The sequence below is a fragment of the Phascolarctos cinereus genome, unplaced genomic scaffold (genome assembly GCF_003287225.1).
Source record: "Phascolarctos cinereus isolate Bilbo 61053 unplaced genomic scaffold, phaCin_HiC Scaffold_1;HRSCAF=81, whole genome shotgun sequence".
NCBI classification, from domain to species: Eukaryota; Metazoa; Chordata; class Mammalia; order Diprotodontia; family Phascolarctidae; genus Phascolarctos; species Phascolarctos cinereus.
This window is the reverse complement of record NW_027555514.1, coordinates 134,498,844-134,513,692: the sequence shown is the minus strand read 5'-3', so window position 1 is coordinate 134,513,692 and position 14,849 is coordinate 134,498,844. Positions and strand designations below refer to the sequence as shown.

Genomic DNA, 14,849 nt, shown 5'->3' with positions numbered 1-14,849 from the left:
AATCTATCCTTCACATTACTGAAGTACTAATCACAACAATCATTACTATTTATATAGCATGTTAGCATATACAGAGTGCTTTTACAAACATGACTTCAGTTGAGCATCACAATTCTATAAAGCAGAGATATACACTACCCCATTTTACAAATGAAACTAGGTCTTAGGGTAAGTGACTTACTGATGGTACATATTTGGAAAGTGCTAGAGGTAGGATTCAAGACCAGATTGCCTGACTGCAACTTTCCTGACTCCTACTCTACCCACTACAATTTAACAGTCTTTATTATATCAGAAAACTATAAAAAACCCTTCAGCTGCTTCCTAGTGTCTACTGAATAAAGTTCAAAATCCTTAGGCTGCTAAGGCCAGTGCAATGTTGTGCCAATTTGTCTTTTCAATCTTATTTTATACTACTTCCTTCCATGTAGCATATATTCCAATCAAACTGGACACTTAAACCCTACTTTCCCCTCTCTGTACTTGTGCAGTATTCTCCTCTTTCCTTTCTGACTACTGAATTCCTATCCAACTCAAAAATCACCTTCTACAGGAAACATTCTCTGATTACTTCAGTGACTATCACTAAGTTTATATTATGCTGGTATCATTTGTTATACTTGCTTATGTATCATAGCTTCCTACTAGACTGAGGGTGGGAATTCTATAATTCAAAATTTTTGTGGGTGGTTAATATTTATTTTATTGAAATTAAACTGTTGAAACTATCATTTTATCAAATATCATGTTAAAATAACATAATTATACAAGAGGAAATAGATGAATATTCACTTACCTGCCAGGATACTGCACCCAAAATTGCTGTTGCAAGAAGACTAAAGAAAACCAGTTGCTCTGAAATTAAGCAAAAATGCCGCATTCCTTTAGATGCCATTACTCTATCAAGGCTGTTATTATCTGCCCTGTGAGTATAATAGACTTTATGACAATCATTTAATTTGGTATGGAACCCCCAAAGAGTTATAAGAAAAATAATATGGCAAACCATCCAGAAAATTCCAAAAATTGAAAACCCTGGTATTACAAAGTACCAGAGATAAGGGTTCCCAAGCTTAAATGCTGAAAGAATAAAAAAAGTAAGCTCAATCAAGCCAATGAAAATGACAGAAAATCTTCTACAAATTCTTCCACGATACAAGTAGGGTTTCCACCTTTCAGTAACTGAAAGTCCACTAAAATAGATGTCAAGGAAGGGATCAGTAATTAGACATATAAAAAAACATGCAAAAGCAATTGGATTCTGAGGCGTTTCCAATGAAGAAAAAAACAGTAAGACACCAAAAATCACCAAATTTGGAATTGCTAAGAATGACTTCATTCTTAGGTCAATAATCAGCATCGCCAAACCTACAACAAGCAAGATGACACTCACAGACTTTTCCACCAGCATAATGGTACTAGCAATGGCAAATCCAACCAGCTCAAGGAATTCAACTGTGGTCAGTAAAGTGGGTCGGTGACGGACACAACCACAAATTCTCTCCACCAAAGCACATAATATCCTTAATACTATGGAAGTCAGGAGTAAATACTTAGTCACTTCTTCTTTTACATCTTTTTTAAAAGGTGTGTTATCTAGGAAACAGAGGAGACCAAGCAAGAATCCAAACCAAAGGTTGGAGAGGCTTAAACTTGCTGCTTCCATTGAAAAATAATAATAGAGAATGCTGGCAATCCCAAGAACAAAAAGGCCAAGTATAAAGATGACCAGAATTAGGGAATCTGCTGTCTTTTCCCATCTTACATAAAGACCTAGGCATATTGCTACCAATAAATTGATTCTGGCTAAGTAGCCAAGATATCGTACTGAAGAATGCATGTTCACTTCTCTATTTACTTCTTCCAGTCTTGTCATTGCCGTATAGAGACAATGACTAATACAGTAACGCAGTGATCTACACATGTAAACTGGCAATTAAGGCTCTTTCTCCACACTATAAAAATTGTTTGCACTGCATCCAGGAAATCCAGGGCATCTGTGAGCTCCTACTTCACCATTTCCTCAGATGAAGTCTTATTTTTGGAGACCTACAAGAAAAAAAAAAGATTTGTATTAATTTTAAATTTATTTTCAAGGCAGTTCTTACATTGTACAAAATAATGTAAAATAAATAAAAATGAATTGCCGTTTCTCTTGTAACACGATTTTAGCATATCTATCATACACAGACACACATATCATACACATATTATTAAATTTATATTACTATTCTCCTCCAGCAAAGTACTACTTTGATATCTCATCAGGGTGTGGAGATGACCCTCAGCTCCTAAGGCTGTAACAGTAAAGTACAAATTCTGCAATGTCAATAAATCAACAATCATTTATTCAGCATTTACTATGCGCCAATCACGGAGGTGGGTTCTAATGATACAAATACAAAAATGTAACAACACTTTCCCTGAAGGAGTTTATGCTGTAACAGAAGAAACAATAGGTAAATAATTCAATAAATAAGGGGCAATGGGGGAGGGGGAGGCACTAGCTGCTGAGAGAATTAGGAAAGGCCTTGTAGAAGGTTCCTCTTAAGCTGAGTTTTAAAAGAAACCAGAGATTCTAGAGAACAGTGGGAAAAGCTTCATGTAAGGTCCATTCAAAGGCCATCTGAGAACTAGACTAGCTCATCAGCAGGCTGGCTGCAATATTATGAATTCTTTGGCTGCAGCATCTCCCAAAGATCACGTACCAAGGATTAGAAGGATTTGAAATTGGCATGGAGGGGGTATCCAGACCAACACAGTCCTTGATGATAATGGTGAGCATTTATGTAGAACTTTAAGGTTTGTAAAGCACTTTGCATATGTTATCCCACTTGGTCCTCACAACCACCCTGTGGTGAGGTTAGGTGCTACTGTTATCCTCATTTTACAGATAAGGAAACTGTACCAACAACAGTTAAGTCGTACATCCAAGGTCACACAGTTAGGAAGTGTCTAAGGCAAGTTCTGAACATAAGTCTTCCTGACTCCAAGTCCAACACTCTATCAAGCACCTACCAATTTCAAAATACTGCCTTGAGGTACTGAGGTATATGGCAGTACTCAATAAAAAGAGATGAGTTAGTAAAGTGCTATTCGAAGGTTAGCTACTGTTATTGTGATAGCTAGTATTTACACATGGCTCCAAGGTTTGAAAAGCCCTTCATAAATATTATTCTCTTTTAAACTTACAACGCAAAGAGGTAGGTATGCTATTATTCCCATTTTACAGATGAGAAAAATGAGTAAGACAGACTTTAAATGACTTCCCTAGGATAACACAGCTATTAAGTGTCTAATGCTGCATTTGAACTAGGCTCTTTCTGACTTCACTTTGCCACCTTTGCCAATTTTATTTAAATAAAAAGTTCTACCCGTATGTAGATTATGTTACTGACACTCACCATTAGCATGAGCTGTGAATTTTTTTACCTGTAGTGGTAATGAACTGCCCTCATCTATCCACTCATACTTCTAATATAGGGTACTCCCTAGAACCAATAGTATATACCTTCAAGTCAGTTTCCTTGGTTAAGGTACCATTTATGGCTATGAAACAGAACAAAGTTTTTAAGGAAAGACTGATATCAATTATTACTTCTAATTTCACAAATGATTGAACTTTTTTTAATTGAAACATTTTATATTAATAGCAGCTCTTCTTACTTAAAATCGCCCTATTGTTTTCATGAGGTCTCTCAAATTCTGTGCAATTGTAGATTCTTAAAATGAGATTTTAAATCAACAAAAACACAAAAAATGAAGTTTTAATGTATTAAACCTACTCATTCCATAAATTTTTTACATAACTATCTTTACAATTCTGACTTTACCACAACAATCTCCTTCAATCACTAAACCAGTATCCAATTTTAAATGAACAACTCTGTGGCAATGTCTCCAAGTTGCCTAAATCATTTCTGCTATAAAAGCTTTTATATTCTATTTCCAATAATAAGAATTTTCAGCACCATCATCATTAATTTTTCCAATACAAAATTAAACGTTATAACCTGAAATGTCCCATAAGCTATTCAAATTGCTTAGCTGTGAACTTAGGCTGGGTGATTGAAAAATAATTTAAACATCTGTTAGCAATTAAAAAAAACTGTAAGGTTGTTTCACAGGAACAGACTGATGATTAAGAGGATAGTTTTTTGGCTTATGGTAACAATAAACCTACAGAGACCCCCATCAGTTAAAAGTTTAAGAGGGGAAATCCTCCAAGAACCTAGTTTATGATCAGCATATCTGAAATTCTCTAATAAGATGGACACAAAAAAAGAAACAGCAGGTCATCATGTAATTAGCAACCCAGAGTCAGCCATTTGGCTGAGAGAAATGTGCCCACCATGTGACATAATCTGTTAAGCCTGGATTGGTCTCATCTGTCATCTTTGGATGCCAGCTATAAAACATTCATGGAAATGACAAACTCGTCCAAGAAGGAATTGCAAATGTCTCTCAAATAATCATCCTTTAGTTACTTTGCTTTTGTATGTTCAATTAAGATTTTAAGAGGCTAAATATTTATCCAAAAGTTGCCATTTTATTTGTTTCAGTAATAAAATTAGTTGAGCTTTTAGTTTTCTAACCACACTACTTGAAATAATCCCCTAATTATATATTAATGTTTTAGTCTTTTTCTTGACATGTTCTTGACAATGAGAAGTAGTAGTATGGTACAGTGGGCAGAGCTGTCCTTGGAGTCAATAAGACTTATGTTCACATTTGGCCTCTTAATCATATTAGGCTGCATGACCCTGGGCAAATCACTTAACACTGAGTGGATCCAGTCAAGTCACTAAGATTATATGTTGTAGAGCATGTTTCAGTTTTCATTGGTAGTGGGCTTCTTCTCTAGAAGTTCCCTATATCAACAAAATCACAGGTCCAGACCAAAAATGCACAAATGTACACATGTTACACATGCATGTATATGGTGAAGTTCTCCAGACACTCTTGGTTTTTGTAATTGGGCTAAATGATTCACCCAGGATCACACAGCTAACAAGTGTTAAATGTCTGAGGCCACATTTGAACTCATGTCCTCCTGACTCCACAGCCAGTGCTGCCCATCAGACACTCTTGTTTTAAAGACGACACTGTGCTGATTTATCTCAAACCCTAGAACATTATAGGGTCCCCAACGTGACATTCAAAACCACTTAAAAGTTTGGCCTAATAATCCATGAAGGAAAAAACAAGTAGATGAAGAGTGCTTATTATATACAGTTGGGTGAACTTAGCTGGTCCATCAGTACATATGTCATACATAGATACTGCAGATGGACAGTGAATTGAACTTGGAAATAGAATAGGAGGTCAATAATGGACTGGATTCAATTTGGGAAACTGTATAGCACCTTCAATGACTCCAGGCTTCCCCTGAAACAAAATTCATCTTTTGGACAGCAGCATTCTTCCAATGATGCTATGGGGCTTGAAATCACAGAATATAATAATCTCCAAAGAATAAAAATTGCAGGCTAATTAAACGGCAATGGAGAAACTTATATTGAGCTTAGACCACAATATATTACCAATGCCCTTTAGCACATAGTATAGTGTACTGGAAAGAATATTGGATTTAGAACCAGAGGTTTTGAGTTCAGATCCTGGCTCAGCCACTTGGGCAAGTAATTCAATGTAGCCCACTTTCTTCATCTGAAAATGAGGCAACTGTATTGTGTACAATCCCTCGTAGCTATAAATCCTATATGTTAAGCTCTTGTCATCTTTTGGCCAGATTATTGTAAGAGCTTCCTAACTAGTTAGCGTCCCTACCTCCAGATGTTCCCCTTCTCTAATACATCCATAAGGCTGCCAAACAGATATTCTTAAAGCATAGGTCTCACTATGTCACTCTTATTCCCCAAGAATCTCCACTGGCACCCAGTTGCCTCTGCGATAAAATACAAACTTTTCTGCTTGACATTTAAAGGCTTGTACAATCTGATTCTGGCCTATCTTTCCAAACTTACTGCATGGTACCCTCCTTCACATACCCTATATTCTAGTCAAAACAGCCCATTTACTGTTCTCCATACAAGTATTCCACCTGTTTATTAATTCCACCACATCTTTGGGTTTGTTTTGTTCTCCTTCCAACAGAAGTTCCTTAACAGCAGAGACTGTTTAGTTTTTGTCTTTGTATTCCCAGTGCTTACCATAGTGCCTGGAACATGAAATGAGTGTATAATAAAAAACAGTTAAGACAACCTGTGTGCTGTACTGGTACCCATTTAATAATATAAGACACAAGGAGAAGTCCCCTGAACGTCAGGTAGATTCTATTCCCTCACACTGATGGAAAATTAATGGGAAGTCATGGACAAGAACACAGAATGAAAAAAGTATTTATGGGTCACAATTTGTACCACTTAAGAGAATACTCACCTTGAAGTCATGAGAGATTTACTAAACAAAGAAAAAAAATGCATCTGTGTTTACTCATTCATTCACATAAATGCTTGCCATTTAATATTTTTTGTCAACGACTCGGATAAAAGCATAGATGGTATGCTCATCAAATTTACCGATGACAGCAAGCTGGGAGGGAAAGCTAACATACTGGGTGAAAGAGAGAGGATCCAAAAGGCCCCTAAGAGGTTGAAGCACAGAATGAATCTAATAAGACAATATTCAATAGTGATCAACATAAAGAAGTTCAACTACAGAAGTATAAAAGGGAGGATAAATAATTAGAAAGCCATTCTGAAAAAAGATCTAAGGTTTTAATGAACTGAAAGCTCAATGAATCAGCACTGTGATATAACACCCAAAAAAGCTAATTTTGTCTTGGGCTGCATTAAGAGTCTAGGCATGACTCCCAGAAAGTGGGAGAGGAGAGTTCCACTGTACTTCATACTCTGCCCCTGTCAAACTGCATCCGCAGTCTTGTGTTCACGACTGAGCACCACAGTTTAAGAAAGACAATAATAACCTGGAAAGTACCCAGAAGAGGGCAACCAGGATGGTTAAGGGCCTTGAGCCTATATCACATGACACTGTTTGAGGAACTGGGTGTGTTTAGCCTGTAAAAGTTTCAGGGGGTACATGATAGTTATCTTCAAGTATCTGAAAAGTTGTCATACAGAGAAGGGATTAGATTTGTTCTGTTTGGCCCCAGAGGATAGAACAAGGAATAATGGTGGAAACTGCAAAGAGAGATGAAACATGCAACCTACTTCTCCCCTAAGAGGTCTACCTCCTGACAGACACGTGATAGGTTTAAGATGCAGAACGAAATATATGTTTTTGGATACGGGTAAATGAGGGAATTTGTTTTGCTTTGCTATCTCTATTTCTCACTTCCTTTGTTTTTATTGGGAGTCATGTGGGAGGAAGAAACTAAGTGCATATTAATTGAAAAAAGTAAAGTAAAATAAAAGCTAGGTTAAAAAGGAAGATGGTGAATAATATACTAAACTCTATTAGGTGCCTAAAAGCTTATATGTAGGTAAGGATCCCAACTAGGTTATATAAACAGAGGATATGATGCTCAAAAGAGGAAAGGTTGCTGAGTAATGGTTGCATAGAGACAGGATGAAAGTGTCAGTGAAGAGCAAAGAGTATGTCTACTCCTTCCTACTATGGATCCAATTTTTCAGTGGTCATTAAGGATGGAGCTGCCAGTACTGAGAAAAGGTGGCCATGAATGAAGTGTCTCCAGGAGGAAGCCAAGTTTCCTAAGGCTTAAGTAATTAGAGCATGAAAGAAAGAGGCAGAGGATATGGAGAAGGTACACAAACATAATTAAATGGCTATGATGAATACTGCACAATGTTTCTCAGTTCTGACTTTTTTTTTACGTTACTAGACGGTAGTAAATTTTCTATCTTTCTTTGTAAGTCTATAGTGGTGAATGTCCAGTCATTCTGATTGCTGAATAAAACCTCTGCTTGAAAGAAAAAAGAAAAGAGAAAATAAAGAAAGAAAAGAAATTGTGGAGGCAAATTTAGGCTTGTGTCAGAAATTCCTAAAGATCAGAGCTGTCCAAAAATAGAATGGCCTGTCTCAAGAGGTGGTGAGCTCCTTCTGGTTAGAAGTCTAAGCAGAGGCCAGACAACCACTTGGTAGGCATGTTATAGTGGAGACTGCTTCTGTCTATATGCTGAGCTACAGGACTGCTGAGGTTATTCACAATTCTCAAATTCTGTGATTATGTGTGGTGTGTTCGACTAGGTGCCAGAGCTCTAACTAGAAATCTCAGTTCCTGAGATAAATTCATTTGAGGATGAGGAGCTGAGAGAGGATGGGAGGAGGAAGGGAAGAAAAGAAACAATCTCCAGACAAAACATCTTGGGCCTTCATTGGGAACTAAGGATGAAAGAAAGGCCCTGAGAGACTGTCCCACTATAGGTATAGTATTCGAGGGGCCAAAGGGGTCAAAATCTTCTCCCTCACAACCTCCAATTTCAGCTGCCAGTAACAACCCACACCCAACCATATCATCCATCACCTGGAGGTCCCTAAAACCTAGAGGCCCCGGGATATAAAGACCAAAAAAAAAAAAAAAGTCATTGCTCTAAGACACTGGTTCTCAAAAGTGTGGTTCATGCTCATGAGAACCTTTCAGGGGTCCAAAAGGTCAAAATTACTGTCCTATTAACACTGAGATGCAATTTGCCTGTTAAAATACTCTTTTTCCCTTTTCCTACTACATAACTGTGTGAGGCTGGATTTTTTTTCCATGTAGTACAACCAAAACAACATACTGAAACAGACAAAATGAAGAAGCAGCTAGGAGAATCTAGCTGTCTTCTATATTCAAGAGATGTGTAAAAATAAGTAAATAATGCCACTCTTCGTACTTTTGTTTTGGAAAACATAGTTATTTTTCATAAAAATAGGCTATGTGTGTTAACATGTAAAGGGTCTGTTATGGTAATTTTGGGAAATGTTTTAACAAATAGGTATTTTTAAAAAATTTATCAGTTTTAACTTCTAATATAGTAAGTATAAACATAACCTACTTAAACAAAACCTCTTTGGGTATCACAATAACTTTAATCGTGGGTCCTGGGACCAAAAAGTTTGAGAATCTTTGCCCTAAGATAGGTACACGAGTAAGTAGAATACAAGACTAGGGTTCAATGAGAGATAAAAGAAAGTCAGTATTCATTCCTATTTCGTGGTGGGCAAGCTTCCTCAGTACCTGAGAGGCGTTCCAATTTACCCCCAAACCTAAGGCGATTCTCTTTCGTTAAAGTTCCTCGTCCAGAAAACCTCTGTATCTTCCTCATCATTACGCACAAGGTCTTCCAAAGTCCTAGGGCAGTTTTAAGCTTTTGGGTGGGACAAAGCGCCGAGTGGAAGTGGAACAAAACGTCGCAGTTTGTGCACTGACACCAACTGGAGGGAATATCGGCTTGTTTCCCCTCGTTTTGGGGGGGGAGGGGAACTGACCACCCTCTCATCTGAAACGAAAGGCTGCAAGGCCGCTTTTTCCTGCATTGACGCGAAAACCCCAAAGAGGTTCTCTCCCTTCTCCGGGGGCCAGCAGGTCCCACATTTCAAACTTGCAACAGCACTTTTCTCAGCTAGTGGGAGCAATGTTAACTCCATTTCCCGGACGCAGAAACTGAGGCTGAGTGACACAGCCGCCACGATGGAGCCCAGCTCAGGCTCCCCATGCCAAGGCTCTTCCCCCACCGCCTCGAGGCCTCGGCACGTCGGGGGCCGGGCGTCCCCGGGGCCGGTACTGTGGGCCGCGGCCCGGGAGGGGGATGTGGAGGAGAGGGGTCGGGCCGCCGCCTCCTCCTGAGGCGCGTCCCGCAGAGCAGCCCGGGCCGCCCGCGAACCCTCGCTGCCGCCTCTTCCTACCTGGCTGCGCCGGGGCCGGCCTCCTCCATTCGCCGGGGCCTGCACGTCTTGGCGTTATGGGGACGTAAGGAGGTGGGCCCCGCGAGGGGCTTGCGCCGCGGAGGGCGGAGGCCTGGCCCAGAGCGGGCGAGGAACTAGCACAAGCCGGGTTGTTGGAAAACTTTGTCCGTTACCAGAGGGGTCGCGGTGGCAGCGGCCATGTTCCCGCCGCCGGCTCGGCGGGCGGTACGGAGCGCGGACGGGGTCAAACCGCGCGGCGCCTCCTTCCAGCTCCCGCCGCAGGCCCAGCCCGGGATCGCAACCCGCGCGCTGCTCCCCTTTGTCCCTCCTTGCGCGCACTCCGCGGTCCGGCGCGAGGCAAGAGGAGGCAGTCCCCGCTCCCCCAAGCCAGGCCTCTTGGTAGCTCCATCAGGATGCTACCGTAGAAAAAGCCCTGACCTGGGTTCAAATCCTAACCCCAGTCGTTACTTACCAGCTGCATGACCTTAAGCCTAATCATTTCACCCAGCTTCTTCTTCTGTAACATACAGGGTTTGAATTCCAAGTCTAAATCAACGACCCTGTGGCAGAACAGCCCCGATCACCAGCATAAAACGTGGGGCTGGCCAAGAGATCTTTTTTTTTCTTTTAAGGCCAGGGTAAGAGCCTGAGATTTCTTGGGCTTGGGGAGCCGGGGCATATCACCCGCGGTTCCGCAATTTAGCTTCCTAAAACAGTTTCCTGGGGCACGGAGACGTTAAGTGTTTTATCTTCGGTAAACTGTCCGTAGGCGTCAGGGGTGGGACTTAAAAACCGAGGTCTTCCTAATTTAGAGGCCAGCTCTCTCATCCACCAGGCCCGGCCGCCTCTCTTACAAATATCTCCTTAATCTGAATCTAATAATTCCTTTATGTCTTTGACCTCGCGCCTGCAGTGCTGACGCTTCGTCCCAACCCCCGCCTTTTACAATCCTTGGTGTCCTTAAAAGCCTCAGTTCAAGTGCCACCTTCTTTGTCCTCGGGGCCTTTCCTGATTCCCCTCCTCAAATCGCCATGTATTCATTTTGTGTAATATTCTGGGTGAGGCAAAGAACAAATCATAGAAACAAACAAAATTTCATCGGACGTGATGACAGCAACGAGGCAGCAGTGCTCGGTGTATAGTAAGCACTTAATGAATGTCTGAATGATTGACGTACCAAGAGTTTGCCGATGTAGATAAAGCATTCCTTAGGGGAACATTCATATTTGTGAATGCTTTCATCAAGGGAAAGAGAACAGATCAGCAAATCAGCATGCACTGAAAAAAAACAAGAAAAGCAACAAATCAAAAACCCCAACTAAACGCTAAATATTAGAAATTCTGAAAATCAAGTAAGAGATTAACAAAATTGAAAGCAAAAAACCACACCGAGTTGATAAATAAAAAGAGTAATTGCTTTTTAAAAAACTAATTAAATGAACATTTAACTAGCTTGATAAGAGAAAAGAAAACCTAATTGTTGCTATCAAAATGAAGGCAAATTTACAACAATTGATGAAGGAAGTTATCAGAAACTTTATGCTTAATTATTTGCCAACAAAAATGATAATATAAGGGCACTAGATGGTGCAGTAGATAGAGCACCCACCTTGGAGTCAGGAGGAGGACCTGAGTTCAAATATGACCTCAGACACTTGACACTAGCTGTGTGACCCTGTGTGACTTAAACCCGATTGTTTCACCAAAAAAGCAAAAAAATAAAATAAAATAAATAATTTCAAAAATGTAAAATACATATATTAAGGGAACAAGAGATTATTTAAATAACCCAAAATAGAAAGAGAAATTGAATAAGACATAAAAACCCTCCCCAAAAAAGCCCTCAGGACCAGATGGATTTAAAAATGAAATCTATCAAACATCTATTAAAAGAACAATTCATTCCAATATTGCATAAACTGTTTGCAAGAATGGGAAAAGAAGGGATCCTGCCAAACTCATTCAATACTATACATGGTCTTGGTACCTAAACTAGTGAGAGACAAAACTAAAAGAACACCAACCCAAATTTTTCCCAAATGAATATTGATTCAAAAATATTTGCAAAATATAATACCATATTTCTTAAAATGATGGGCCATGACCAGGATATATTTGTGCCAGAAGTGTGGGGTTCGTTTGTAAATTGTTTTTTAATGCATGTAATTACATCAACAGATGCCCCCAAAAGCAACACTAAGAAGTATAAGAATAAATTTGATAAGATATAAGTATATAGATAAGATAGAAATATATGATAAGATACAAGAATAAATTTGATAAGAACAAAATTGATAAATATCATCTAAATAAAGACATGAGCCAGCATTATAAATAATGGTGAAAAGCTAGGGTCGCTTTTTAAAATCTCAATTTTATTTTATCTTCAGTTCCAAATTCTCTCCTCTCCCCATTGAGGAGAGATAAATAAAACTACTAAACCATTACCAATAAGATCAAGGGTAAATTAAGAATGTCCATTATTACCACTATTATTTAACACAGTGCTAGAAATTCTAGCTACAGCAATAAAACAAGAAAAATTGAGGGAATAAGCATAGGTAAAGTAGAAACAAATCTATCACCTTTTGCAGATTATATAATGGTCTCTAAAGGTCAACTAAAAATTAACTGAAACATTAACTTCAGCAAAGTTGGATATAAAACAAACCCACACAAATCATCAGCATTTCTGTATATTACAAAAAAAAAAACCAGCAAGAAGAGATAGAAAGAAAAATACTTAAAATAACTACAGAATATATAAAGCTCTTCCACTTACCATATGACCTTGAGTAAATTTCTTAACCTCTGTGGGGTTCACTTATCTATAACATGGGACGGGGTGTATACTAGATGATTTCTGAGGATCCTTCCAGCTCTTAACCTAGGGTCTCATGTTTCCAGCACTATTTTGAGTAGAGTGTTAAATATGGTATATTAGGTTTTTCTACTTACAAGTCTAGTGGTAATACTAGATTGCAGGAACAATGTCTCATTTAAATTACTTCATTCAGCACACATTTATTAAGCTCCAACTATGTGCAAGGAAACACATAGGTTTCTAGGAATACAAAGACAAATGCAAAGAAATTCAGTGAATATAAGGAATTCAGAGAAATATGAGAAGATTGCTGATTTGTGCAGAGGAAAGTAAGAAGAATCACCATGATTAAAAACAGTGAAAATGAAAAAAATACTGAACAGCAACTAAACTCTGAGTAACTATAATGATCAATCTTGTTCCCAGTAAACAGGTAATGAAATACACCTCCCTCCTCACCGAAGTAATGTGAGGGACTATAGCAACAGGAAGTTGCAAGCAGTGTCAGACACGGTCCTACATCAGTTCACAGGATCATAATATATTTAGACCTAGAAGGTACATTAGAGGTCGTTAGTTTAACCCCTTCATTTTACACATAAAGAACTGAACCCTAGGGTATGACCATGGTCATGTAGCTGTATATGGTATACAACCATTGATTTGGACATACGTGTTCTGACTCCAAATTTAGCACTATTTCCACTTCACCATGCTACTTGTTTTTGCTCAACTATTTTTTCTTTGTTACAAGGGAGAGTTCTATAGTAGGGGACAGGTGGGCCTATAAACTGATGTGGCTGTGATATAAAAACAAAAGGCAGCAATAAAACTTCTTTTAAAATTAAAAAAATTTTTTTTTGGTTTATAATTCCTGAACTTAGTGAGCTTATGTTCTCCTTCAGTGCCTAAGACAGGGCTCTAAACAAAGTAGATAATAAATGTTGGATTCAATTGTGTTCATTTAGTCTCTGCATCATCATCCTCACTTTTTCTTTTCTGGTGGTCCCAAACTAGTCTTCCTGTTGATAGAACAGCTTTTCTGTTGTTCTCTTGGTATCATTCCTTTCTTTCCTAATTTATGCCAGCAGACTTTCCTCAGACTCTGATTAGGGTATATAAAGCCTGGGAGTCAGTAGACTTCAAAGAGAATAGCTAAGTAAACTTGACGCTACAGAGAGCTTTCAGGGATGCAACAAAAAATAGTAGAATTTATGTGAATTGACATTAAATGGACAATGTGAAAATTATATGCAAAGGTCTGTCCTATTTAGCATCTTATTTTGTAATTAGCAGTTGGGAATATGGGGGCAGCTGGGTGGTACAGGAAGACTCATCTTCATGAGTTCAAATCTGGCCTCAGACACTTACTAGCTGTGTGATCCTGGGCAAGTCACTCAACTCTCAGTTTTCTCATTTGTAAAAGAGAAATAAATGGCAAACCACTCTATTATCTTTGCCAAGAAAATCCTAAGATGGGGTCATGAAGAGTTGGACATGACTGAAACATCAAAAAACTCAGGAATACAGAAATATTACCCCCTATACCCTACTTTCACAGTACTAGTTTCTGAAACCCAGTATAAAATGTCTTGAGGGACAATATGGCCCCTTCCACTTCTGCTACCTCACATTTTTAAGGTAGAAGTAGAAATTCCTAGATCTCAGGAGCAAGAGGGCTAAGACATGGGAGTACAGTAAAAAGAACATTGGTTCTGGAATCAGAGGACCTGGTTCAAATTTGACATTTCCTGCTTAATACCTATCATTTAACTTCTCTGCACCTCAGTTTCCTCATCTAAGGGAGCTGGGCCAGAGTGCTTCTGAGATCCCTTCTAGCTAGAGCTATGATACAATAGGTCTATGATACAATGAACCCTGAAATGGTCTAGAAAATGTGGTGAAGAATTCCTAACTCCACGGCATACTCCACTGGGTAAATGAAGCAGGAAGTGATGACAACATTCATAGCATAAAGGCACATGTGTATCTGAGTAGTTCACTGTTCTTGAGTATGAGTAGGTGGGCAGATGTCTACATCAACATTTTCTGATTGCCAATCACTAGGTTAAAGGAAACTTCCCTGTTTCTCTCTACAAAGTAGAGAGAAATTTGGAAATTACTTTGTAATTTCTTAATTCTACTAGCACTAACCACTGTTTGATCCTGCCTGGCATTCAGAAAGCACTTGGGCATG

At 38.9% G+C, this 14,849-nt stretch overlaps 1 protein-coding gene across 2 annotated transcripts in view; it reads right to left on the bottom strand.

Moving 5' to 3' along the window:
• Positions 1–10,893, bottom strand: part of TMEM168 (transmembrane protein 168) — a 58,608-nt gene extending 47,715 nt beyond the window's left edge. The window contains exons 1-2 of one of the 2 annotated variants that reach the window (XM_020984648.2): positions 10,301–10,893; positions 797–2,049 (exon numbers count right to left, since the gene is read on the bottom strand). In XM_020984648.2, the coding sequence (XP_020840307.1) occupies positions 797–1,924 (1,128 nt within the window). In that variant the 5' untranslated portion in view covers positions 1,925–2,049; positions 10,301–10,893. Of the gene's footprint in view, positions 1–796; positions 2,050–9,828; positions 10,251–10,300 lie in introns of those variants that run through there. The other variant, XM_020984649.2, reaches the window with a different exon arrangement.
• Positions 10,894–14,849: the final 3,956 nt, after the last annotated feature.